Source organism: Somniosus microcephalus, chromosome 29 (assembly GCF_052327205.1).
Source record: "Somniosus microcephalus isolate GS21.2 chromosome 29, FLI_Smic_1.0, whole genome shotgun sequence".
Classification (NCBI taxonomy): domain Eukaryota; kingdom Metazoa; phylum Chordata; class Chondrichthyes; order Squaliformes; family Somniosidae; genus Somniosus; species Somniosus microcephalus.
The window spans coordinates 40030725-40056106 of NC_141015.1; the positions used below are offsets into that span (position 1 = coordinate 40030725).

General features: G+C 46.7%; 1 protein-coding gene across 4 annotated transcripts; it reads right to left on the bottom strand.

Moving 5' to 3' along the window:
• Positions 1-614: 614 nt before the first annotated feature.
• slc29a3 (solute carrier family 29 member 3) lies at positions 615-24611 on the bottom strand. 4 transcript variants are annotated; one of them, XM_085970676.1, is made up of 6 exons: positions 24320-24611; positions 15723-16042; positions 13548-13630; positions 9246-9472; positions 7243-7405; positions 615-2649 (listed from the first exon to the last, which is right to left on the bottom strand). In XM_085970676.1, exons 2-6 carry the CDS (start codon positions 15975-15977, stop codon positions 1974-1976), a joined length of 1404 nt encoding a protein of 467 aa, XP_085826802.1. In that variant the 5' UTR covers positions 15978-16042; positions 24320-24611; the 3' UTR covers positions 615-1973. The 4 variants fall into 4 exon arrangements, with proteins under 4 accessions (XP_085826802.1, XP_085826803.1, XP_085826804.1 ...); XM_085970677.1 differs by having other exon boundaries at positions 15723-16050; XM_085970678.1 differs by lacking the exon at positions 24320-24611 and adding an exon at positions 24177-24292 and having other exon boundaries at positions 15723-16050.
• Between the last annotated feature and the right edge of the window lie 771 nt (positions 24612-25382).

Sequence of the window (25382 nt, forward strand, 5' to 3'; positions counted from 1 at the left end):
CTGCCGCGTTTCCTACATTACAACAGCGACTACACGTCAAAAGTACTTCATTGGCTGTAAAGCGCTTTGGGACGTCCGGTGGTTGCGAAAGGCACTATAGAAATGCAAGTCTTTCTTTTTAAGGAACTGGGTGCAAAAAGAGGCCACAGATCTAGCAGCTCACAAGATGAACCCAGATAAAGAAGGGCATTCACCCCCCATCTTACCTCATCCATCCAAAAAGCGTCCAGAGTCCCATCCCAGCGTCCAACAAGCTCCTGACTGATCAGGCGTTTTTCCCCAATCACTCCTTCTGAACGTCGGTTCCAAATGAAGAGCATTCTTCGCGTGAAGCGAATCCTCCTTTGATCAGTCCTAAATCTGACCTTTCGCCAATTTGGACCCGTGGGCCCCCCTTACCCGGTGACCATGGTTTAGCTTGAAATACTCAACCACATTCAAAATGGCAGCCCTGTGGGTGTGGGGGGAGGGGAAGGAACTGCTCCCCAACTTCAGTTAACATGTTCCAAAATAGATTTGCACTTTATTTGGCAGCTTTCTACCACTAATCTCCCATGTGACATTTCAAGAATGCTTGTCTGTGAATACATTTGGCACAATATGACCCGATAAAATTGACAAATTAAAACACTTTTAATTAAATGTTTTCATGACTGTTTCTAAACAGCTTTCATCAATGCTCAACTCAAGACTCATTCCACTCTGTGCAGAATAGAGAAATTCAATTAGTAACAGCTTAGTTCTGAAATTTTTTAAAAATCACTTTCCGACGCTTAATACCTCTCCCCAAAAGCTGCCCATTTAAAAAACTGACCCCCTTTCAAAAATGGAAGCCATTTGAGCGTGAAGATTTCGAGAGCACATCTGTGCTCCAAGATGATTAAAAAAAACTATAAAATAGAAAACATCTAGAGACATGATTTTTTGTTTCTTTGAATCATCCCAAGGAATACAGATCACCACACGGCCAATGAAAACTGGCGTGGGCTGAGGGTTTAGAACACTGTACTTTGAAGCCCATAGACATGGAATCAAATCCAACCCATGCGTCTGGGATGGATGTCACTTCTCCTCACCGTCACTACAGGTGGAAGTGACTGCAGTTCTTGACTATTCTTCTCCTCCCTGTTCCACCTAGCATTAACTGAGCAATCCCACTCAACGAAAGGCTGATAAAGAGACCGAATGTGTCCACTGGTGCAACACAGAGTGACGTCCTGAGGTTGGGGCTAAGGAACACCCCGGGGGGGGGGGGGATGTTGGCGGTAAGGTTTAATCTTCATGCTTCATTTAACAAAACTGTAAATCCTTTCTTAATGAACAGGTATCTGATGGCTACACATGGTACATAAAGGAAATCTTCCTCCTGTGGCTAGGGCAAGTTAGAAAACCTACATGATAGTATATAAAATTATGAGGAGCCAAGATAGAGTGGATAGGAAGGATCCCTTTCACTTAGCAGAGAGGTCAATAACCAGGGGGCATAGATTTACAGTAATTGGTGGAAGGATTAGAGGGGTGTCGAGGAGAACTTTTTTCACCCAGAGGGTGGTGGGGGTCTGGAACTCACTGCCTGAAAGGCTGGTAGAGGCAGAAACTCTCATCGCATTTAAAAAGTACTTGGATATGCACTTGAAGTGCCGTAACCTACAGGGCTACGGACCAAGAGCTGGAAAGTGGGATTAGGCTGGATAGCTCTTTGTCGGCCAGCACAGACATGAGGGGCCGAATGGCCTCCTTCTGTGCTGTAATTTTCGATGATTCTATGATTATAGTTGATGTGGGATTGCTCAACATGGACACCATTTGACCAATGAGATCAAGATAGTCATCGCACAACTCAAGTATACAATGCACTCCCCACCCGTTGAAGATTACATTTTACGGTAGGGTTAGCCCACAAGTAGGCTGAAAGTCCAATCCTGAATTAATTTAACATTTAACGAATAGATAAAACACCCGAATACTCTTCGCTATATCAGATGAACTACAAGAACAGAGCAAGCAGAGCCGAGAGCTAGACCAAGGGCGAGGAAGAAGGACATCACGACTCCAGTCGGCTCGGACAACTCTTTCGGCACAATCCTTGGTCCGTAAATCATAGGCAGAGTTCCCAAGTATCCATTGGTTAAGCCCAGAACAGAGATGAAGACAGCAGGATAAACATCCCGGTCAAAGAAAACCATGTGTAAATGGTCCCGCGGCTGGTAGTTACAGAATATGAACAAGGGTAAGAGAGCGGTCCGCAAAACCACCAAGACGGGGAGAAATGTACTCTTCGGCCCAGGGATTTGGATCCAAGCAGTGGTCTGTCGGCCAGTCCAGTCTGCAAAATTGTACAGGAGGAAGCTGGTCAGAGGTACAAAGTACTTACTGGTCCACACGCTGCCTGAATCCTTTGCGATGGACTCAATGTTGGAGGAGATGGAAGGGAAGATAATGATGGAAATGAAAAAGGTGTAGAACACACTGAAGCCCAGGGCTGCGGTCTTTCTGAGGATGGGTTTCAATGGAGGAACAGTGCCACTGTCGCTGGACAGGGAACCGCTCCCGACAGACCCATTTATGGAGCTGGTGTCATTGATGAGTAAGCTGTCGTTTTCGCCTCCTGTATGTTGTTGTCTCTCATTCAAACTCTTCAGATAGTAGCTAAGGATTCACAGAACAAAAGTGTTAAGATTCCAAGTAATAAGTAGAAATTAAGATATGACACACAATTGCCAAGTACAAAAATTCTTCCCATGTTAATATTGGCCCAGAACTTGGTGTCGGGGGCTTGCCGCGCGTGCAAGCCCCCGATGTGCACTCACCCTGCGCGCCGACATCTGAAACCTGGCCCGCAGTGGATTTCCTGTCAGTGGCCAGGTTCTGATGTCGGCGCGCTGTGCTAACCTGACCCAGCGGCGTAGTTAGTGCGATGTGCCGGCTGGGATCAGGTGAGCACTGTTCAGCCAATCAGGGGAGGGGAAACTTCATTCATAAGTTGAGAGTAAGAACTGTCAAACTCATGAGAAGTACTGCACCCCAAAACACTACTTAAACTTTAAATAAAATTTTAAAAAACATCCCAATCATTAAATTAAGTGTAAATAAGTTTAAAAAAATAACTTAAACAATAATTTTTTTTGTTGAAAAAAATAAATTTTTAATAAAAAGGGTCTAAAACTAAACTTACCTTATTGTAGATTCTTTAAAATAATAAACCTGTGGAAAAAAAAATTCTAAATTGCACTAAAACACCACTTACCTGTAAAAATAAATACTTACGTGTGCTTTTTACAAGCGTAAAGACCGGAGGCCTTTACACATGCGCAAATCCCCCAAAACAGAGGAAATCCAAGATGCACGCGCTGCCCCCTACAGCGCACGTGCTAGCCTCTTCAACTCTTGGGTTAGAGGAGAGGAAATGCCGGTTTTCAGCGCATGCGCTGTGCATGCTGAAAACCGGCATTTCCTCTGGCCAGACGCGTGAGTACCCCTTCCGTACTCACGCGTTTGGAGAGGAATTACTGCCCCATTAACTCAACCGTGGCTAACAAGGGAAATTAGGGATAGCATAAGATCCAAGGAGAGGACATATAAATTGGCCAGAAAAAGCAGTAAACCTGAGGATTGGGAGCAGTTTAGGATTCAACAAAGGAGGACAAAAGGATTAATTAAGAAAGGGAAAATAGAATATGAGAGTAAGCTTGCAGAGAACATAAAAACTGACTGTAAAAGCTTTTATAGATATGTGAAGAGAAAAAGATGGGTGAAGTCAAATCCCTTGCAGTCAGAATCAGGGGAATTTATGATGGGAACAAAGAAATGGCAGACCAATTAAATAAATATTTTGGTTCTGCCTTCACAAAGGAGGACACAAATAACCTCCCAGAGATGTCAGGGAACATAGGGTCTGATGAAAGGGATAAACTGAAAGAAATCAGTATTTGTTGGGAAATGGTATTGGGGAAATTGATGGGATTGAAGGCCGATAAATCCCCAGGGCCTGATAATCTACATCCTAGGGTTCTTAAGGAAGTGGCCCTAGAAATAGTAGATGCGTGCTGATCATCTTCCAACATTCGATAAAATCTGGAACAGTACCCATGGACTGGAGGGTAGCTAATGTTACCCCACTATTCAAAAAAGGTGGTAGAGAGAAAATGGGGAATTACAGACCGGTAAGCCTGACATCAGTAGTGGGGAAAGTGGGGAAAATGCTAGAGTCCATTATAAAAGATGTAATAGCAGAGCACTTGGAAAACAGTGACAGGATCGGACAAAGTCAACATGGATTTACAAAAGGTAAATCGTGCTTGACTAATCTACTGGAATTTTTTGAGGATGTAACTGGTAAAATAGATAAGGGAGAACCAGTGGATGTGGTGTATTTGGACTTTCAAAAGGCTTTCGATAAGGTCCCGCATAAGAGATTAGCGTGTAAAGTTAAGGCACATGGGATTGGGGGCAAGGTATTGACTTGGATAGAGAACTGGTTGGCAGACAGAAAGCAAAGAGTTGGAATAAACGGGTCTTTTTCCGAATGGCAGGCAGTGACTAGTGGGGTACCGCTGGGATCGGTCCTTGGACCCCAGCTATTCGCAATATATATTAATGATCCAAATTTGCAGACGACACAAAGCTGGGTGGGCGTGTGTGCTGTGAGGAGGATGCCGAGAAACTACAGGATGATTTGGACAGGTTGGGTGATTGGGCAGAAGCATGGCAGGTGCAATATAACATGGATAAATGTGAGGTTATCCACTTTGGTGGCAAAAACAGGAAGGCAGATTATTATCTGAATGGCAATAGATTGGGAGAAGGGGAAGTGCAATGAGACCTGGGTGTCCTTGTGCACCAGTCGCTGAAAGCAAGCATGCAGGTGCAGCAGGCGGTTAAGAAGGCAAATGGTATGTTGGCCTTCGTAGTGAGAGGGTTTGAGTACAGGAACAAGGATGTCTTGCTGCAGTTGTACAGGGCCTTGGTGAGACCACATCTTGAGTATTGTGTGCAGTTTTGGTAGCCTTATCTGAGGAAGGATGTTCTTGCCATGGAACGAGTTCAGCGAAGATTCACCAGGCTGATACCTGGGATGGCAGGAATGACGTATGAGGAGAGATTGGGACGATTGGGCTTGTACTCGCTGGAGTTTAGAAGAATGAGAGGGGATCTCATTGAAACTTATAAAATTCTGACAGGACTGGACAGACTAGATGCAGGAAGGATGTTCCCGATGGTCGGGGAGTCCAGAACCAGGGGTCACAGTCTAAGGATAAGGGGTAAGCCATTTAGGACAGAAATGAGGAGGAATTTCTTCACCCAGAGAGTGGTGAACCTGTGGAATTCTCTATCACAGAAGGCAGTAGAGGCCAATACATTAAATATATTCAAGAAGGAGTTGGATATATTTCTTAAGGCTAAAGGGATCAAGGGGTATGGGGAGAAAGCAGGGATCGGGTACTGAACTTGGATGATCAGCCATGATCTCATTGAATGGCAGAGCAGGCTCGAGGGGCCAAATGGCCTACTCCCGCTCCTATGTCTTACAGCACCTCATCTTTCGATTAGGCACTCTACAGCCCTCTGGACTCAACATAGAGTTCAACAATTTCAGATGATAACCTTAGCCCCTATTATATATATCTCCACACTTTCGTCTGGGCTTTTTTCTTCCCTCCCACATGACAGCTGTCCTTCATTCTGCCAGCGCCATTCACACTTCATCCAGAGCCATCTTTGTTCCTTGAATATCTCTTAATGTCTCTCAATGTCTCTTAATCTCTCCTGCTGTCTATCCTATCACTGACCTTCCCTTTTGTTCTTTCATCCCCTCCCCCTTTTCCCAGCCCCTACTTGCTTTAAAATCTATCCCTTTTCCTGCTTTTTTTCCAGTTCTGACGAAGGGTCATCGACCTGAAACGTTAACTCTGTTTCTCTCTCCACGGATGCTGCCCTGGCCTGCTAAGCTTTTCCAGCATTTTCTGTTGTTATGTCTTATGTTCTTATTGGCCATCCCCACTTGTCCTTGAGAAGGTGGTGGTGAGCCGCCTTCTTGAACCGCTGCAGTCCGTGTGGTGAAGACGCTCGCACAGTGCTGTTAGGGGGACAGTTACTGAGGGAGTCTGAAGTTCTCCAGGGACTGATTTCTGGACAGCCCAATCCCGTTTCTAGTCTGTGTGGGCCCGTAGCGTAAAACCGCCTTGAATTTGTGGGACGTGGAAATGTGCAGTCGGAGGCATTTTTCCACCGGGTTGTGATTAAAGCAGGTTATTGCGTCGAGGGAGCTTGGCTCTGCATCTAACCTGCGCCATACCCGACTTGTGTGCGCGCATGTGCTTGATACAGAAGTAGGAAAGTATTCCATTTCACGTCGTTACTATCCCTCCCCAGAACAGAACAAAAAAAAAGAAAAAATTCTGCCAAGTAACATTTATAATTAATCCAGTCACACACATGAAAGGGAAGTGTCCAAATTGATTTACAAGCAAGAAAACAATGGACTTGGGACATTTCTTTTCCATTAGTCTCATTCATCTCTTGTGACAACAATGCAACAGTTGATAGGATACAACTATTAGCGATTTACAGGGCCTGCCGATGTTTTAATTATGCTGGCGGAGAGAACAAAATCAATGCGAGGGGTGTCAGTGCGGATGAAAGGAATATCTTCCCATTTCACCCTCACTGCGTCAATGTGACATCACCCAATCTCTTCAAGGGAGCGCCTCCAGTGAATGCCAATTTATTCCTGGCCGCGTTAGTGTTGCAGAGTTGCGCACACTGGAAGCTGGGGTTAGCACCAATGTTCCCATTAAGCTGTGCAGCCACGCAGCCACCTGAAGCTCCCGCGCAGGGCCACTCGCCGCCTTTTAAATGGGGGGGGGGGGGTGGGCGGCGGAAGAAACGCACAAACGCAATCATTTGAATGGGCCACGCAACCCCAAGAAAAATTAGCGGGAGCGTTAGTTACCATTGCCCCCAAAAATCATTCCCCGTTAGGAATCCTTCTGCGATCAAAAAAGAGCAGACTTTCTCCCAGTCGGATTGGGCTGGATTCAAGCCTGGATTCAGATGCGAGCTCTTAACCTGCAAGCCAGGAATGGCGACGCTTTGGAAATATTTCATACCTTGCATTCAAGTACAACCACTTAAATACTTCATCAATAATTCATATTGGGATGACCGCAAAAATCGATTGTCAAAGAGACGAGGCGGCGATTCCGGGCTGCCAGGCCGAAGATGAGCAACAAACATGCTTACCTGGAATAGGGGATCCTGGGCAGCAGCAAGTAGATGACAATACAGATCACAAGGAAAACATCAGCAGTAATAAAATAGGCCAGTGCGCTGTCTGAAATTGAGCCCGCGGCAGCCAGGTCCACCACTGAAGCCACGGCGCTAATCGTTCCGCCCATGGCCTGTCCTACACAAGAATCAAGAAAACCAGTGAACGCGAGGCCACCAGGCAATCAATCATCGAGAGCCGTCTGTATTATGTTTTTCCAAATGTCAAAGCAAGCCCGCAGCTCTGTTTCGCAGCTGAGAAACTACTAAGTAGCAAATGTTGGGTTCATTATCTTTCAAACACTCCACTTAGACAGAGAAGAACCGAGAATGGTTCCAGGGATGAGGGATTACAGCTATGTGGATAGACTGGAGAAGCTGGAGTTGTTCTCCTTAGTAGCAGAGAAGGTTGAGAGGAGATTTGATAGAAGTGTTCAAAATCAGAGTCATAATGGCACAGAAGGAGGCCATTCGGCCCACCGAGTCCGTGCCGGCTCTCTGTGGAGCGATCCAGTCAGTCCCATTCCCCCGCTCTATCCCCGTAGCCCTGCAAGTTTATTTCCCTCAAGTGCCTATCCAGTCTCCCCTTGAAAACATTGAGTGTCTCCGCTTCCACCACTTCCGTCGGCAGCGAGTTCCAGGTCCTCACCACTCGCTGCGTAAAAAAGCTTTTCCTCACATCCCCCCCTGTATCTCTTGCCCAAAACCTTAAATCTGTGTCCCCTAGTCATTGTACCATCAACTAGTGGGAACAGCCTTTCCCCGTCTAGCCTATCTAAACCCATCATAATCTTGTACATGAGGGGTCTGGACAAGGTAGATGGAGAGAAACTGTTTCCGATGGCTGAAGGGTCGATAACCAGAGGACACAGATTTAAGGTGATTGGCAAAAGAACGAAAGGTGACATGAGGAAAAACATTTTTACACAGCGAGTGGTTAGGATTTGGAATGCACTGCCTGATCGGGTGGATACAGATTCAATAGCAGCCTTCAAAAGGGAATTGGATAAATGCTTGAAGGAGGAAAAAATTGCAGGGATCTGGGGAAAGAGCGGGGGAGTGGGACTAACTGGATTGCTCTTCGAAAGAGCCGGCACAGACTCGATGGGCCGAATGGCCTCCTTCTGTGCTGTACTATTCTATGATTCTAAGATGTTTCCACTTGTGTGGCGGGAGTCCATAAAACTAGGGGCCATAAATATGAGATAGTCACTAATAAACACAATAAAGAATTCAGGAGAAACTTCTTTACCCAGAGAGTGGTGAGAATGTGGAACTCGCTGCCACAGGGAGTGGTTGAAGTGAATAGCAGAGATATACTTAAGGAGAAGCTCGATAAACACATGAGGGAGAAAGTATGAGAGGGGTATTCTGATAGGGTGAGATGATGAGGGGTGGGAGGAGGCTCGTGTGGAGCATAAACACTGGCACGGACCAGTTGGGCCGAATGGCCATGGAGGGAGTGCAGCGAAGATTCACCAGACTGATATCTGGGATGGCAGGAATGACATATGAGAGGAGATTGGGTCGATTGGGCTTATATTCGCTAGAGTTTAGAAGAATGAGAGGGGATCTCATTGAAACTTATAAAATTCTAACAGGACTGGACAGACTAGATGCAGGAAGGATGTTCCCGATGGTCGGGGAGTCCAGAACCAGGGGTCACAGTCTAAGGATAAGGGGTAAGCCATTTAGGACAGAGATGAGGAGGAATTTCTTCACCCAGAGAGTGACGAACCTGTGGAATTCTCTACCATAGAAGGCAGTGGAGGCCAATTCATTAAATATATTCAAGAAGGAGTTAGATATATTTCTTGAGGCTAAAGGGATATGGGGAGAAAACAGGGACAGGGTACTGAGTTTGGATGATCAGCCATGATCTCATTAAATGGCGGAGCAGGCTCGAGGGGCCGAATGGCCTACTCCTGCTCCTATCTCCTATGTCTATGTTTCTGTGCTGCAGACTCCATGTAACCTACCTGAAATCAGGGCTTGCGCATTCCTCATAGGAAATCTTCCCACCTCTCCGAAAACACTTCCCAGAAACACATTGGAAGCTCCGCAGACGACCACCACACAGGCCATGGTCAGACCAAAGAACCCGTAGGTCCACGAAGAGGTGTCCACCTTCACCAGGGCAGTGGTGACACAGAATATAAAGAGCATGACAAACAGGGAAACCAGCACTCGGACTTTAGCAGAAATCCTACAAAGGAAATAACAAAAGGCGTATAGACCATACGGAAGCATTGCAATCCAGCCCTCAACGGAGAACACAGGAAATCTAACCATCATTTTGCAATTATAAAGGCGGGTGCAGGAGCCGAGAGACCTGGGGGTGAACGTACACAAATCTTTGAAGGTGGCAGGACAAGCGGAGAAGGCTGTTATAAAAGCACACAGGGTATATAGAGTACAAAAGCAAGGAAGCTATGCTGGTACGTGCCCAGCTGGAGTATTGCGTTCAATTCTGGGCTCCACACTTTAGAAAGGATGTCAAGGCCTTGGAGATTTACTGGAATGGTACCACGGATGTGGGTCTTCAGTGAGACTGGAGAAGCTGGGGTTGTTCTCCTTCGAGCAGAGAAGGTTAAGGGGAGATTTGAAAATCATGAACTGTTTTGATGGAGTAAATAAGGAGAAAATGTTTCCAGTGGCAGAAGGGTTAATAACCAGAGTTAAGGTGATTGGCAAAAGAACCAGAGGCGGCAAGACAAAAGCGACAAAAGTAATTTAGCTGGAAGGGTGCTGCTCATCCGAGACTAGACAGAAACTGTGGAGGGATTCAGAGGTAGCGCTGGGTGTCACCAGCATGGAAAAATACAGAAATGGCAGGCAGCATCATAACTAGATCTTTCCTAATCATCCCACCCCCCCAATCCCCATCCCATTCTCGCAGCCATGTCATCTCCTGGGAGATGAAAACAATCTAGAGAAAATCCCAGGATCAATAATGGGGGGGAAAAAAACCACACTGGAAAATTCCTCTCCGACCCCCGCAGGTGATGAAACTAGTCCAGGAGATCCCATGGACCAAGTGTTGTCTGTCAAACCACTTACCTTCTCCACTCTAGCCCAGCCAAGGGTTGAGAGGACATAGAAAGACTTGAGAACTAAGGATCTATTCACCTGAGCAGAGAATATTAAGGGGGTGGTTTAATAAAAAAGTGTCAAAAATTATGAAAGGGTTTGTGAGGGCAAATAGTGAAACATTTTCCACTGGGAAGAGGGAGATTCAAAGGATTTGTTTTTCATGCAAAGATTGATTAGAACGTGAACTGCATCAGCACACGCGATGATTGAAGCCAAGCCAATCAAGACTCAGGGTGCGATCTTGCCAGCCCTCGGGAGGCGGGTTTGGAGGCGGGACGGCCAGGAAAATGGCAGAATTTGGGGGCGGGTGCCCAATCCGCCTCCATGCCATCTTGCCAGGAGGTGGGTAGCCGTCCTGCGCCGGGTCCTGTCTCCTTGGAGGCGGGAAGGGATTAAAGCCTATTCACTGCCTGTTAACAGACAGAAAATAGGATTATCCCCTTTTTGCCCTCAAGTGAGTGCTTCCTGAAGGCTCCGAAACCCGTCAGGTCAGCGAGGTGAGTAGTGGGTCTGCGGGGGTCAGGGGGGTGCAAAAATGTGCTGTGAAGGTGAGTGATGGGTGCAAGTGTGGAGAGGTGAGTATCTGAGGTAAATGCAAAGTATTAGTAAAAGTGTACTTACCTTTGTTTCTTCCTGCAGGCTTCAGTCGGTGGGTATGTGGAGAGTCTCGCACCTCTGTGTTGCAGGTGACAGATGGCCGTGTCATTCTCAGATGCAACAACCATCTAATTTCTGCTAAAGAAAGCGGTTTGATGAGGTCTTGAATTCAAGAACTCATCAAACTACAGAGAATGCCTGTGTTTGACAGCTTCACGGAGCTGTCAAACGATGACAATTCATCTTTTGACAGATGAAACGTCATACGTTGACATTCACTGTAACCGGCTTTCCCTTAATTGGCCTGCTGAGCCCGCTGGGCGGGCGTAACAAGGTCAATCAAGGGAAAATAGCGTGGGTTGGCCAGAAGTCGATGGAGGCGGGACTAAAACCCGACAAGAGGGAGTCCCGCCTCCAAAAGTTCCCATTGCAAATAATCACCCCCATTAAGTGGGAATGAGATGAACACTTGAAGGACACAGGATGAGATTGCTCTGTAGAGCCAGTACTTGCACGGGCACGATGAGCTGAACGGCCCACCCTGCATTGGAATTTCTATGACTGTACAATATTCTCCCAGAATATATTCTCAAACAGGGCTGGCTACGAATCAAGGACAATGCCACTTTGGAGCGGTGAAGAACTCCAATCATTTCTACCATAATTCTATAGACTCTGGAACAGTACCTGACGTGATAAAGACTCACTACGCACTTGGTTGTACATAAAGCAAGGCTTTAATTGACTTGTAACAAAACATGGAGGTCTAGTAAGTAGTCACTAGCTTCCTGTTTCCAGACTGTCTCTGGCCAAGCTGGGCCCACGCCCTAGTATTTATACTCCTCGGGCGGCGCCCTCAGCTGGCCGTTCACATAGAAACATAGAAGATAGGAGCAGGAGTAGGCCATTCGGCCCTTCGAGCCTGCTCCGCCATTCAACGAGATCATGGCTGATCATCCAAACCCTAGCACCCGGTCCCTACACCGACAGCCATCCCACCCAAGCTCTATCCCCGTAACCCCATAACCCCACGTCAGTAGTACTTCCTTGTAGAAGTTTTGATTTATGACAGTACCCATGGATTGGATGGTAGCTAATGTAACCCCACTATTTAAAAAAGGTGGTAGAGAAAAAACGGGGAATTATAGACCGGTAAGCCTGACATCGGTAGTGGGGAAAATGCTAGAGTCCATTATAAAAGATGTAATAGCAGAGCACTTGGAAAACAGTGACAGGATCAGACAAAGTCAACATGGGTTTACAAAAGGTAAATCGTGCTTGACTAATCTACTGGAATTTTTTGAGGATGTAACTGGTAGAATAGATAAGGGAGAACCAGTGGATGTGATGTATTTGGACTTTCAAAAGGCTTTCGATAAGGTCCCGCATAAGAGTCTAGCGTGCAAAGTTAAAGCACATGGGATTGGGGGTAAAGTAAAGTACTGACTTGGATAGAAAACTGGTTGGCAGACAGGAAGCAAAGAGTTGGAATAAACGGGTCTTTTTCCGAGTGGAAGGCAGTGACTAGTGGGGTACCGCAGGGATCGGTGCTAGGACTCCAGTTATTCACAATATATATTAATGATCTAGACGAGGGAACTAGATGTAATATCTCCAAGTTTGCAGGCGACACAAAGCTGGGTGGGCGTGTGTGCTGTGAGGAAGATGCAGAGAAACTCCAGTATGATTTGGACAGGTTGGGCGATTGGGCAGATGCAGTATAATGTGGATAAATGCGAGGTTATCCACTTTGGTGTCAAAAACAGGAAGGCAGATTATTATCTGAACGGCAATAGATTGGGAAAAGGGGAAGTGCAACGAGACCTGGGTGTCCTTGTGCACCAGTCGCTGAAGGTAAGCATGCAGGTGCAGCAGGCGGCTAAGGCGGCAAATGGTATGCTGGCCTTCATAACAAGAGGATTCGAGTACAGGAGCAAGGATGTCTTGCTGCAGTTGTACAGGGCCTTGGTGAGACCACACCTTGAGTATTGTGTGCAGTTTTGGTCGCCTTATCTGAGGAAGGATGTTCTTGCCATGGAGGGAGTGCAGCGAAGATTCACCAGGCTGATACCTGGGACGACAGGAATGACGTATGAAGAGTGTTTGGGTCGATTAGGCTTATATTCGCTAGCGTTTAGAAGAATGAGAGGGGATCTCATTGAAACTTATAAAATTCTGACAGGACTGGACAGACTAGATGCAGGAAGGATGTTCCCGATGGCGGGGGAGTCCAGAACCAGGGGTCACAGTCTAAGGAGAAGGGGTAAGCCATTCAGGACAGAGATGAGGAGGAATTTCTTCACCCAGAGAGTGGTGAACCTGTGGAATTCTCTACCACAGAAGGCAGTGGAGGCCAATTCGTTAGGAGTTGGATATATTTCTCAAGGCTAAAGGGATCAAGGGATATGCGGAGAAAGCAGGGACAGGGTACTGAATTTGGATGATCAGCCATGATCTCATTAAATGGCGGAGCAGGCTCGAGGGGCCGAATGGCCTACTCCTGCTCCTATCTTCTATGTTTCTATAAAACGTTTTGACAAAATCAGACAGACAGGAAGCAGGAAGAGTCCAATCCTGTCACCAACACTTACTTGTTCACCAGGAGGAAGTTCATCATCAGGCACAGCACAGAGGGCACGGTCGAAGCAATCGAAAGGTAGCTCTCAAAGTAATTCTGGAAAAACAAACAATCGTAAGCCTCCTCACTCGCCGGATTGCTGCAGTGCTCAGTGTACCAGATTAAGCTGCTCTCCACTTTACTAACAAGGATTTTCGGGCACCGGAGAAGCTGCAGAAAAAGATGACACCTGAACTGAAGAGGTTTTAACTATCGGGAAAGGTGCGACAGGCCGGGGCTCTTTTCTCTTGAAAAGAGAAGGCTGACGGGCGACCCGATAGAGGTCTTCAAAATCATGACGGGGTCCGATAGGATAGGCGTGGAGAAGATGTTTCCGCTTGTGGGGGGATCCAAAACTAAGGGCCATAAATAGAAGATAGTCGCTAATAAATCCAATAGGAAATTCATTTAAGGGGAAGCTGGATAAACACATGAGGGAGAAAGGAATAGAAGGATATGCTGATAGGGTGAGAGGAAGAGGGATGGGAGGAGGCTCGTGTGGAGCAGAAATGCCGGCACGGACCAGTTGGGCTGAATGGCCTGTTCCTGTGCTGGACATTCCGTGTAATTCTGTGTAACTGCTGGCAACATAAGAAGTAGGAGCAGGAGTAGGCCATACGGCCCCTCGGGCCTGCTCCGCCATTCAATAGGATCATGGCTGATCCGAATCTAGACTCACGTCCACTTCCCTGCCCTCTCCCCGTAACCCCTAATTCCCTTATCTGCTAGGAAACTGTCTATCTCCATTTTAAATTTATTTAATGTTGCAGCTTCCACAGCTCTCTGAGGTAGCAAATTCCATAGATTTACTACCCTCTGAGTGAAGAAGTTTCTCCTCATCTCAGTTTTGAAAGGGCAGCCCCTTATTCTTAGATTATGCCCCCTAGTTCTAGTCTCACCCATCAGTGGAAACATCCTCCCTGCATCCACCCGATCAAGCCACCTCACAATCTTATATGTTTCGGTAAGATCGCCTTCTCATTCTTCTGCACTCCAATGAGTAGAGTCCCAACCTACTCAACCTTTCCTCATACGTCAACCCCCTCATCTCCGGAATCAACCGAGTGAACCTTCTCTGAACCGCCTCGAGAGCAAGTATATCTTTTCTTAAATATGGAAACCAAAACTGCACGCAGTATTCCAGGTGTGGCCTCACCAATACCCTGTATAACTGCAGCAAGACTTCCCTGTTTTTATACTCCATCCCCCTTGCAATAAAAGCCAAGATTCCATTGGCCTTCCTGATCACCTGCTGCACCTGCATACTAACTTTTTGTGTTTCATGCACCAGGACCCCCAGATCCCTTTGTACTGTAGCACTTTGCAGTTTCTCTCCATTTAGATAATAACTTGCTCTTTGATTTTTTCTGCCAAAGTGCATAACCTCACACTTTTCAACATTATATTGCATCTGCCAAATCTCTGCCCACTCACTTAGCCTGTCTATGTCCTTTTGCAGGTTTTTTATGTCATCCTCACTCATTGCTTTCCCTCCCATCTTTGTATCGTCGGCAAACTTGGATATGTTGCACTCGGTCCCTTCCTCCAAATCATTAATATAGATTGTAAAGGACGAGTTGGTTGAAATGAGAAAGAACGGAGAATAAAGGAAGATTATTCACGGATGCCAGCCAACACGAAGGAGAGAATATTGTTGGACTGAAGCTTGATAATATTGACCCTCACCTCGTGGATTTTTTTGGGGGCGGGGGGGGTGTTGAGTTGAATTTTGAGAGTTTACCTTAAACACAAGTGTTTTTGTTATTCTTGGGATGTGGCAACACTTGCAATTGCCCACCTGCAGTTTCCCGGAGAATGTGATTGGCCAATTTCTGAGTCACCCACACAATGTGGGGCTAGAGATACGTGAGCCAGAGTAGGTTGGAGTGGCAGCTTCCCCGAAATGAATGAATCAGCTGGGTTTTACAGCAATCTTGCATCTTTGATGGTCATTTTTCCCACCCAATGTCAGGTCACAAACAGCCAGATTTATTGGATTCAAGTCCGCGACTTGCCATGGTGGGATGTGAACTCACGAGCACTGGGTTGCTAGTCCAGTACTATAACCTCTACACTACCCTACCCAATCATCCAACAGAAAGTTACTGCATATACCGTGACACAATACACCGATTTACACAACACTCACGCTAAGGTCGTTCTGCTGGTGAGACTGACCCGTTGCATTGCTCAGTTTGTACAGCCAATAGTGTTTTGCCGTGCAGAAGAAGTTCCAGGGTAACAGGGAGCCAATGCCAAGGATGAAGAAAATCATATACACGGCGTTGAACGTATCTGGAGGGGCCTGGTGGAAGCGACTTCTACCCAGCGGCTTGGAGATCAGAGGATCTTCTTCCTCTATCTGCGAGCTGGGATCCCGAAACGGAGAGTCTGGAGTTTCCATTGTCTCTGAAGCTGGGACAATGCCGGTGGAGCTCGCTGCGAGATTCACCTCCCTTTTCGGGTCTCCTACGGCGCTGAAGCGAAAGAGAAGAAGCAAAACCAAAGAGTGGGTTAGCGAACTTTTTAGAAGACAGCGTGAGGGCAATAGTCAGAGGCCCCTGGCGAGTGTCCAAAACAGATGCAACCTTCTAAACATTGAATTCCATCATTTATACTGGTCCCTGGGGTTCACGTCCCACAACTCCATTCACTCAGGATGATGGCACATTGGCTTATGGTGATTGGATGAATCAAATTTCATTTCCCCTCCCCTGCCCCCACAACATTTTTTATGGTCTTTTGGGAAATGCAACACTGCTGTTTGATCCACTGTTCTGGGCCAACCTCAAACCAGGTGACAACTTTTCAAACCAGGTGCCTTACGGGAAGTTATTGGCCTGTATTTTCCGATCGGGGGCTTCCTGCGTGCGGAGGCCTCCTATCGGGAAAAAATCTACGCCCTTTCCCGAGGGCTCCCGAGGTCCGGACACTTCCACTCCTGGGCCTGTCCTGGTGCACACGCAGGGCCCACGTATCCCAGGGGCGCAGGCGGTTCGCAAGGGATCACGTGGGCCAGGCGAGCCAATGGGAGAAGGGAATCCCCCTTCCTACTTTTGACAGGTAGACCTGTCAAATATATGAATGGGGATCACTGAAAAAAGACACTGCAACATTAAATACATTTTTTTTAAATCACGTTTTTAAAATGAGTTAAAATTACATTAAATTTAATATTTTAAACAAAAATTTAATTTTTTGAAAAAAATTGAAGTTTTTTATGGGGCTAAAAATAAACGTACCTTTTTTAAAAAAAAGTATTTTTATATTATAAATGAGTGAAAAAAAATTATTTAAAAAACTTTTTTAAACTATTATTCTGGTAAAAGCATAAGATTTTTTAAGTGATTTCAGGGGGCGGAGGTTGTGCAGAAAGCGGAACTCTCCCCCCCCCCCCCCGCAGAGGCCCTTCTTCAGGGCAGGCGTCCGATCTGTCAAGAGGATTTTTGACAGATCGCAAGTGCTGGTTTTCTGCGCATGCACTTCACATGCCTGAAACCGGCACTCGCGAGGCCCCTAAGCGTGTGAACACAGTGCGTACACACCCGTAGGGATCGGAAAATACGGGCCATTATTTTAGTGCGGTTAACTGAGACCGTACGTTTTTAAGAAAATAAATCAACTTTGGAACAAGAAAATCCTCACCACTTTTGGGGGAGAAAAGAAGTTTAGTTAAGAATGCCAAGCACGTGCCTGAGATTTAAAGGGACGGCTTCACCACGGAGAAGTGCCTTGCAAACAGATCATGCAATTGGCTTCGCCGCGGACATGACTCAGTGCAAACCACATCGTGACAACTGCAGAAGCACACGGTGTAGCTGCTACAACAAAATCTTCCTTTCGACCAACAATGCTTGCTCAGCCTTGCCATGGGGGAGGCAGCTCCTGCCAGGACCTTGTGACTCCGAGGCGAGACGGTGCTCCCCACTGAGCCACGGCTGACACGACAGACCATTATTGCAACTAACAGGAACAAACTCTCGTGTGCCAATTGACGTAAGAAAACTACTAGGCACTTGGTCTAAGCGTTAAACAAAGCTTTAATCAACTGATTTACAACATGGAGGTCTAGTTGTGTCCTTCACTAGTTCCTGTTAAAGAATGTCCTGCGCAAGCTGGGCCCGTGCCCGAGTATTTATACTCTCCGTGGACAGCGCCACCCGTAGGCCGCTCAGTATTATTTCATAAGTCTTTCTTTCATGAATGACTGATTCATGTCGTTAGCCACACGGTTATCTCCCCCAGGCAGGTACGTGCGTCCCACTGCCAGAGAGCGGGACCATGGTAACGCAAAGGATTCTGTCTGGCTTCTATTAAAGTGGATCCCCTCACAGCAACAACTTGCTCCTTTAATGTAGGAAAATGTTCCAAGATGCTTCCCCGGGGTTGGGGGAAGGTAATTCTGCAAAAATGGATGCCGAGACAAAGAAGGAGATATTAGGAGGGCTGAGCAAAAGATTGGCCGAAGAGGTGGGTGACGTAAGAAATCTACTAGGCACTTGGTCTAAGCGTTAAACAAAGCTTTAATCAACTGTTTTACAACATGGAAGTCTAGTTGTGTCCTTCACTAGTTCCTGTTAAGAATGTCCTGCGCAAGCTGGGCCCGTGCCCGAGTATTTATACTCTCCCTGGACAGCGCCACCCGTAGGCTGCTCAGTATTATTTCATAAGTCTTTCTTTCATGAATGACTGATTCATGTCACCAATAATTACAAATCTGCTTTTCTCTTGTATCGCTTTATCACATCTGCGTTACCGATGAGTTTTGCAAAGGAAATGGTGGGATTGAGCATTGTAACTCGGACATGTTGCAACCTGACCATCCATAAGCAAAGCACTTCCGGAAAGTTGCTCCTCATGCTCTGGCGGAGTATAAAACTGGTGAAGTATAGAGCCCTGGTGAGACCACACCTGGAGTATTGTGTACAGATTTGGTCTCCTTACCTAAGGAAGGATATACTTGCCATAGAGGGAGTGCAACGAAGGTTCACCAGACTGGTCCCTGGGATGGGGGGATTGCCCTATGAGGAGAGATTGAGTAGACTAGAACTATATTCTCTAGAGTTTAGAAGATGAGAGGTGATCTCATTGAAACATACAAAATTCTTACAGGGCTTGACAGGGAGGATGTTTCCCTTGGCTGGGGAGTCTAGAACCAGGGGTCATAGTCTCAGAATAAGGGGTCAGCCATTTATGTAGTGTATGTAACCGTTCTACCTTTAAGAGAACTATTGTATGTAACCGTCCACCTTTAAGAGAACTATTTTAGGTGTTGCACTACTTTATGTTGGCTGATGTATACTGTAATACCGGTGGTGACCACACCGGTATATAAGTGCTGTGGCAGAATTTATTGGGCAGATTCGCCCTGACCTTCGAATAGTAAAGTCCTGTTAAAGTTACTCTTGTAGTCTGTGTATTACTTCGCTATACAACCCACAGACTTTACAATTTAGGGCCGAGGTGAGGAGAAATTTCTTCACTCAGAGGGTGGTGAATCTTTGTAATTCTCTACCCGGGGGCTGTGGAGGCTCAGTCGTTGAGTATATTCAAGACAGAGATCGATAGATTTTTGAATATTAAGGGAATCAAGGGATATGGGGATAGTGCAGGAAAGTGGAGAGGAGGTCGAAAATCAGCCATGATCTTACTGAATGGCGGAGCAGGCTCGAGGGGCCGAATGGCCGACACCTGCTCCTATTTCTGATGTTCTTAAACACCGGCATAGACCAGTTGGGCTGAATGGCCTGTTTCTGTGCTGTAAATTCTATGTAATCATTTATGGTTCTACTTTACTAATTAAGTCGGAGTCATTTCTGTACTTCAATTGTATGGTGAATGGGTGGAAGTTATTCTCCTTCAGCAGGGTCTAGCATGAACACAGTGTAGGTCTGGTGTGTCTGATTTCATTAGGAAATGAAAGTACGAACAGAAACTTAGAGACGTTACCTCCCAACTGTACTGCACTGGAGCGTCACGTCCCGGAGTGGGGCCTGAACACGTGATCTTCTGACTCAGGAGCAAGAGTGCTATTACCAAACCAAGCTAACATAGCGTGGATTTAGCAAATGCTTTTTTGGAAGTGCACTAGCACTGAGGGAGTGCGGCACTGCCATAGGTGCTGTCTTTTTGGATGTTAAACCGAGGCCCCGACTGCCCCCTCGGGTGGATGTAAAAGATCCCATGACACTATTCGAAGGACAGCAGGGGGGTTCTCCTGGTGCAAAAGCAAAATACTGCGGATGCAGGAAATCTGAAATAAAAACCGCTCAGCAGGCCAGGCAGCATCTGTGATGACAGAAACAGAGTTAACGTTTCAGGTCTGTGATCCTTCTGATGAACATCAACCTGAAACGTTAACTCTGTTTCTCTCTCCACAGATGCTGCCCTGACCTGCTGAGTATTTCCAGCATTTTCTGTTTTATTTCAGAGTTCTCCTGGTGTCCTGCCCATTATTTACCCCTCAACTAACATCACTAGAAAGCACTTCATTGGCCCTGAAATGCTTTGGGGCATCTCGAGTTCATGAAAGGCGCTAAATAAAGGCAAGTTTTTAAAAATTCGTTCCTGGGATGTGGGCGTCGCTGGCAAGGCCAGCGTTTATTGCCCATCCCTAGTTGCCATCGAGAAGGTGGTGGTGAGCCGCCTTCTTGAACCGCTGCAGTCCGTGTGGTGAAGGTGCTCCCACAGTGCTGTTCTTTCTTTAATGTTGACACTACTACAGGTTGAGTGTCCAAAATCCAGAGTTCCGGAATCCAGAATGTCCCAGAATCCGGGGCGATTGCTGGCAGGGTCGTCCGGAATTCCGGATTTTGGATGCTCAACCTGTACTTCAGAAAGCCATTAACTTTTGTTGTCTTTTTAAAAAAAAATCCTATGAAAAATGCGAGTGATGCAATAAAACTTTAGTGTGGTGTTTTATCCTCCTTAATCTGCACAGCTCCACTAAGTGTTTCCGCCAGGCTGCGGCCACGGTACCACGCCGCCCCGGTGGCCTAGTGTGGGCCATCGGATGCTCTGCCGAGCTGGCAGCATCCCTCCCCCTTTAACAGAAGGGGAGGGGGCGGAGAAACACGTCAGTGCTACGCGGGAGCGGCCCAGGCATTTCCGGACTCGGAACGTGTTTCTGACGTCCAAAGTCCAGAAATGCCCGAGCCCAGGTTGCGATATTTCCGGGACTTCGGACATCAGGAACACGTTCCGAAGTCCGGACAAACACGAAAACCGGCTCGGCCTCGGTCCCGAGGTTGCCGGATTCGGGACGCTCAAACTGTACGAGTAACATTTTCATGTCGCCTTTAAAAGGCACAACCACATTGGAATATTCACGCTCAAGCAACAAGACTGAAGCGAAACATCTGCCTTGCCAAGCAAAATGCAACAAAAAAACACACGCTTTTACACCACAGTTCACATCCCAAGAAATTTCACTGGGAATTGAAAAACACCAAGCAGGAAGTGGGAGAGGCATTACTGAGATCGCCGAAGGTGGAGATGAAGAGGTAGGCTTTCAGGAAGGTTTACCAAGGTAGGGAGAGAGGTGACCATGCTGAATAGTTCAGGGAGACAATGCCAGAGTGCACGGGAAGTTGCCTCACTGGCAACTAACTCACACCTGAAAGGAAAGACAAGCTCGAACAGAACAGAATTATTGGGCAGTGCACCGAATCACAGGAGAACAATGTGCTAAGATTCCTCCGATCATCTCCAGAAGGAATGCTTATAAAAAGTCAGACTCGGACTGAATGAGCAAAATTGAAAACTTATGGAAGGCGACAAAAGGCAACAAGTGTAATCGCACTACAACAATTGTAGCATTGGTGCAAAGCGGGTTCACCTCACACTGACTCGACAATTAGCGTGTAAATGAAGTCAGGGGCAAGACTCCCTGAAGGAGGCGGCCTCATTTAGCATCGCCCGAGAATCAATGTGGGCTGTAACACCCAATTTATACTGAACACACTTACAATTGGGGTAAAGCCCAAACTGCCCCTCACTGCACCTTAAAAAACACAAACAGTCGTTTATAACCCCAGCACATGGGAAAACAATTTCTTCCGTCAACCTGCTCCAATTACAGCTATTAAACTATAATTAATCAACTTCAGGAGGTTTGCAAATCTGCTTTGCAAAGTGGTGGTTTCCTTGCAAAAATTGCAAGACTGGTAAGCATCCGACCTTAACAACAACGCAGCGTGCTAAAATGAACCGCACCGCTTTTGAAATGCAGCACGACGGTCGCAGTGCCCAATAGCTGCCACCACACATTGCCGAGAATCAGAGAATCTCACAGCACAGAATGACGCCATTCGGCCCATCATGCCTCAGCCAGCTCTTTGAAAGAGCTCTCCAATTTAGTCCCGCCCCCCAGCTTTTTCCCCATAATCCTCTTCAAGTACATTGTTCCTTTCAATATACAGGAAAGCAAACTCAATATATACACAATAACAACAGAAAATGCTGGAAAAACTCAGCAAGTCAGGCAACATCCGTGGAGAGAAATTTGAGTTGACGTTTCGGGTTTGACCCTTCTTCAAAACTGGAGAGAAAAGGAACTAGATCGAAGGCAGGGCTGCGATCGGACAAAAGAATAAAAGAACCAAAAGAAGTAAAAGAGATTAGAAGCTAGACGAGATGGTAATAGGCTGGGATTAGGTGTAAAGTGTACTGGCAGGGCAAAAGATAGCTGCCAGGTGTGAGAGAGAAACAAAAGGAAAGGGGGGGGGGGGGGGGGGAAAGGAAAGGAGTGGAAAAATATAAGTGAAAATTTCAGATCATAACCTCGGCCCCCTTTCATTTTCACTTATATTTTTCCACTCCTTTCCTTTCCCCCCCCCCTTTCCTTTTGTTTCTCTCTCACACCTGGCAGCTATCTTTTACCCTGCCAGTACACTTTACACCTAATCACAGCCTATTACCATCTCGTCTAGCTTCTAATCTCTTTTACTTCTTTTGGTTCTTTTATTCTTTTGTCCGATCGCAGCCCTGCCTTCGATCTAGTTCCTTTTCTCTCCAGTTTTGAAGAAGGGTCAAACCCGAAACGTCAACTCAAATTTCTCTCCACGGATGTTGCCTGACTTGCTGAGTTTTTCCAGCATTTTCTGTTGTTATTTCGGATTTCCAACATCTGCAGTATTTTGCTATCAATATATACACAAACCTGTTAAGGCTGCATTTTGACAAAGCCCAGGGCAGAAGCTGCATTATTCGGATTTATTGCCCCCATGGAAAACACTGTACAAACTGTACTCTGCAGCGATTTATCACAAAACAAGGAGGCTTTGGAAACTGAAGGGGAAAATGTCAGAGAAAATGTCTAACCAGTGAACAATAGACAGAACACTCCGTGTCTGAGTGGGGATGCAATCCATGGTTCAATCACAAACTGATTCAGGAACATTGTGTCCTAGTGATATAGTAACAAGCTTAATGTATCCCAGTAACAGTTACATGGTTACTATATCCCAGTGATATACTGTAGGTATACCATGCCAGAGACTTGAGCACATCAATCCAGGCTGGCACTCCCAGTGCAGTGCTGAGGAAGTGCTGCACTGTCGGAGGTGCCGTCTTTCAGATGAGATGTTAAACCGAGGCCCCGTCTGCCCTCTCAGGTGGACGTAAAAGATCCCATGGCACTATTTCGAAGAAGAGCAGGGGAGTTATCCCCGGTGCCCTGGGGCCAATATTTATCCCTCAATCAACATCACTTAAAAACCAAAGTATCTGGTTATCACATTGCTGTTTGTGGGAGCTTGCTGTGTGTAAATTGGCTGCCAAGTTTCCTACATTACAACAGTGACTACACTTCAAAAAAGCGCTTTGGGACTTCCCGAGGTTGTGAAAGGCGCTATATAAATGCAAGTCTTTCTTATTGAAACATATGTTACTGAGGGGGCTCAACAAGGTTCATACAGAGAGGGTGTTTCCCCTCGTGAGGAAATCTAGAACTAGGTGGCATAGTTTCAGAATAAAGGGTCGCCCTTTTAGAACTGAGACGAGGAGGAATTTCTTCTCTCAGAGGGTCGTAAATCTGTGGAATTCTCTGCCCCAGAGAGCCGTGGAGGCTGGGTCATTAAAGACATTTAAGGTGGAGATAGACAGATTTTTGCAAGATAAGGGGGCGAAGGGTTATGGGGAGCGGGCAGGGAAGTGGCTTTGAGCCCAAGATCAGCCATGATCTTATTGAATGGCGGAGCAGGCTCCAGGGGCCAAGTGGCCTATTCCTGCTCCTATTTCTTAATGTTCTTTTGTTCTTCCTGTAAGGAGAGATTAGGACAGATGACCAAAAGCTTGGTCAAAGAGGTAGGTTTTAAGGAACAATAGACACAATACGTGTCTGAGTGGGGTTACAAGCAGTGGCTCAATCACAAACTCAGACAGGAACTGTGTGTGTCCTAGTAATATAGTAACAATCTTAATGTATCCCAGTAACAGTTACATGGTTAATGTGATAGTGACATACTGTAATAACATCAGTCTGTGTCCCAGTGACAGAGACACTCACTCCTGTCTGTACCCCAGTGGCAGAGACACTCCTGTCCGTACCCCAGTGGCAGAGACACTCCTGTCCGTACCCCAGTGGCTACAGCACATGTCTAACCTGTTTCTCTTCCAAAGAGTCTCCTGTTCTCACAGACAGCAGTGGCCCAGATTGAGAGGCCAGGAGATGGAGCAGTTTGCAAAGCTGGGGAACAGACAGAGACTCCACCCAGAACAGCGAGTAACCCGAGCTCCAGCACTCACCCGCTGCCGAGTCCCAGCCCCAGCCCGGCTACTGAACCATGGCTGGCGGCGGAGCGCACCTGGGAGCCGGATCTTGGTGCTTGTCCCCGGCGCTGGGTGCGAAGCTCGGCTCCCGGCCCGGCCCCGCTCGGCCCATCCAGCACCTCCTCTCCCAGCAGCCGGCCAATCAGCAGCCCGCACGCTGCACGCAGCGCGGAGCTCCCCCCAGCGCAGACTTTCAAACTTGATTCTCAGAGGCAGCGGCCCGGGGCTCCCCACAGGCAGCACTCTGCCGGGGCTTGGCGTGCTGCAGCGGGCAGTGCTCTGCTCCGGGAGAGAGAGAAGCAAAGAGTGATTGAAAGGAAAAATTGATTGAAAGAAGGAAAGATTGATTTGAAAAAAGGAAAGAAAGAAGGAAAGATTGATAAAAAAGGAAAGAAAGACTTGCATTTCTACAGCACCTTTCACGACCTCAGGACGTCTCAAAGCGCTTTACAGCCAATGAAGTACTTTTTTTGAAGTATAGTCACTGTTGTAATGTAGGAAACGCAGCAGCCAAGTTGCGCACAGCAAGCTCCCACATACAGTGACAATGACCAGATAATGTTTTTTTAGTGATGTTGATTGAGGGATAAATATTGGCCAGAACACCAGTGATAACGCAAAATACTGCGGATGCTGGAAATCTGAAATAAAAACAGAAAAATGCTGGAAATACTCAGCAGGTCAGGCAGCATCTGTGGAGAGAGAAACAGATTTAACGTTTCAGGTCGATGACCTTTCCTCCGAACTGGAAAAAGCTGGAGATGGAACAGGTTTTTAAGCAAGTGTAGGGGGCAGGGTAAGGAGGGAGGGGAGGAAAGAACAAAAGGGAAGGTCTGTGATAGGGTGGAAGGCAGGAGAGATTAAGAGACAAAAGGGATGATGGTGCGAGGCGAAAGGATAACTCCCCTGCTCTTCTTTGAAATAGTGCCATGGGATCTTTTACGTCCACCCGCCTCGGTTTAATGTCTCATCCGAAAGATGGCACCTCTGACAGTGCCGCACTCCCTCAGCACTGCACTGGGGTGTCAGCCTAGATTTT

What these genes read in the sequence shown, in the direction of transcription:
- slc29a3 (XM_085970676.1), bottom strand. Translation starts at nt 15,977, where the DNA reads ATGGAAACTCCAGACTCTCCGTTTCGGGATCCCAGCTCGCAGATAGAG. An exon ending in TGCGCAAGCCCTGATTTCAG is followed by an intron (nt 7,406 to 9,245) that starts GTAGGTTACATG and finishes ATTCTTGTGTAG; the next exon opens with GACAGGCCATGGGCGGAACG. An exon ending in CCCAGGATCCCCTATTCCAG is followed by an intron (nt 2,650 to 7,242) that starts GTAAGCATGTTT and finishes GTGAATCCTTAG; the next exon opens with CTACTATCTGAAGAGTTTGA.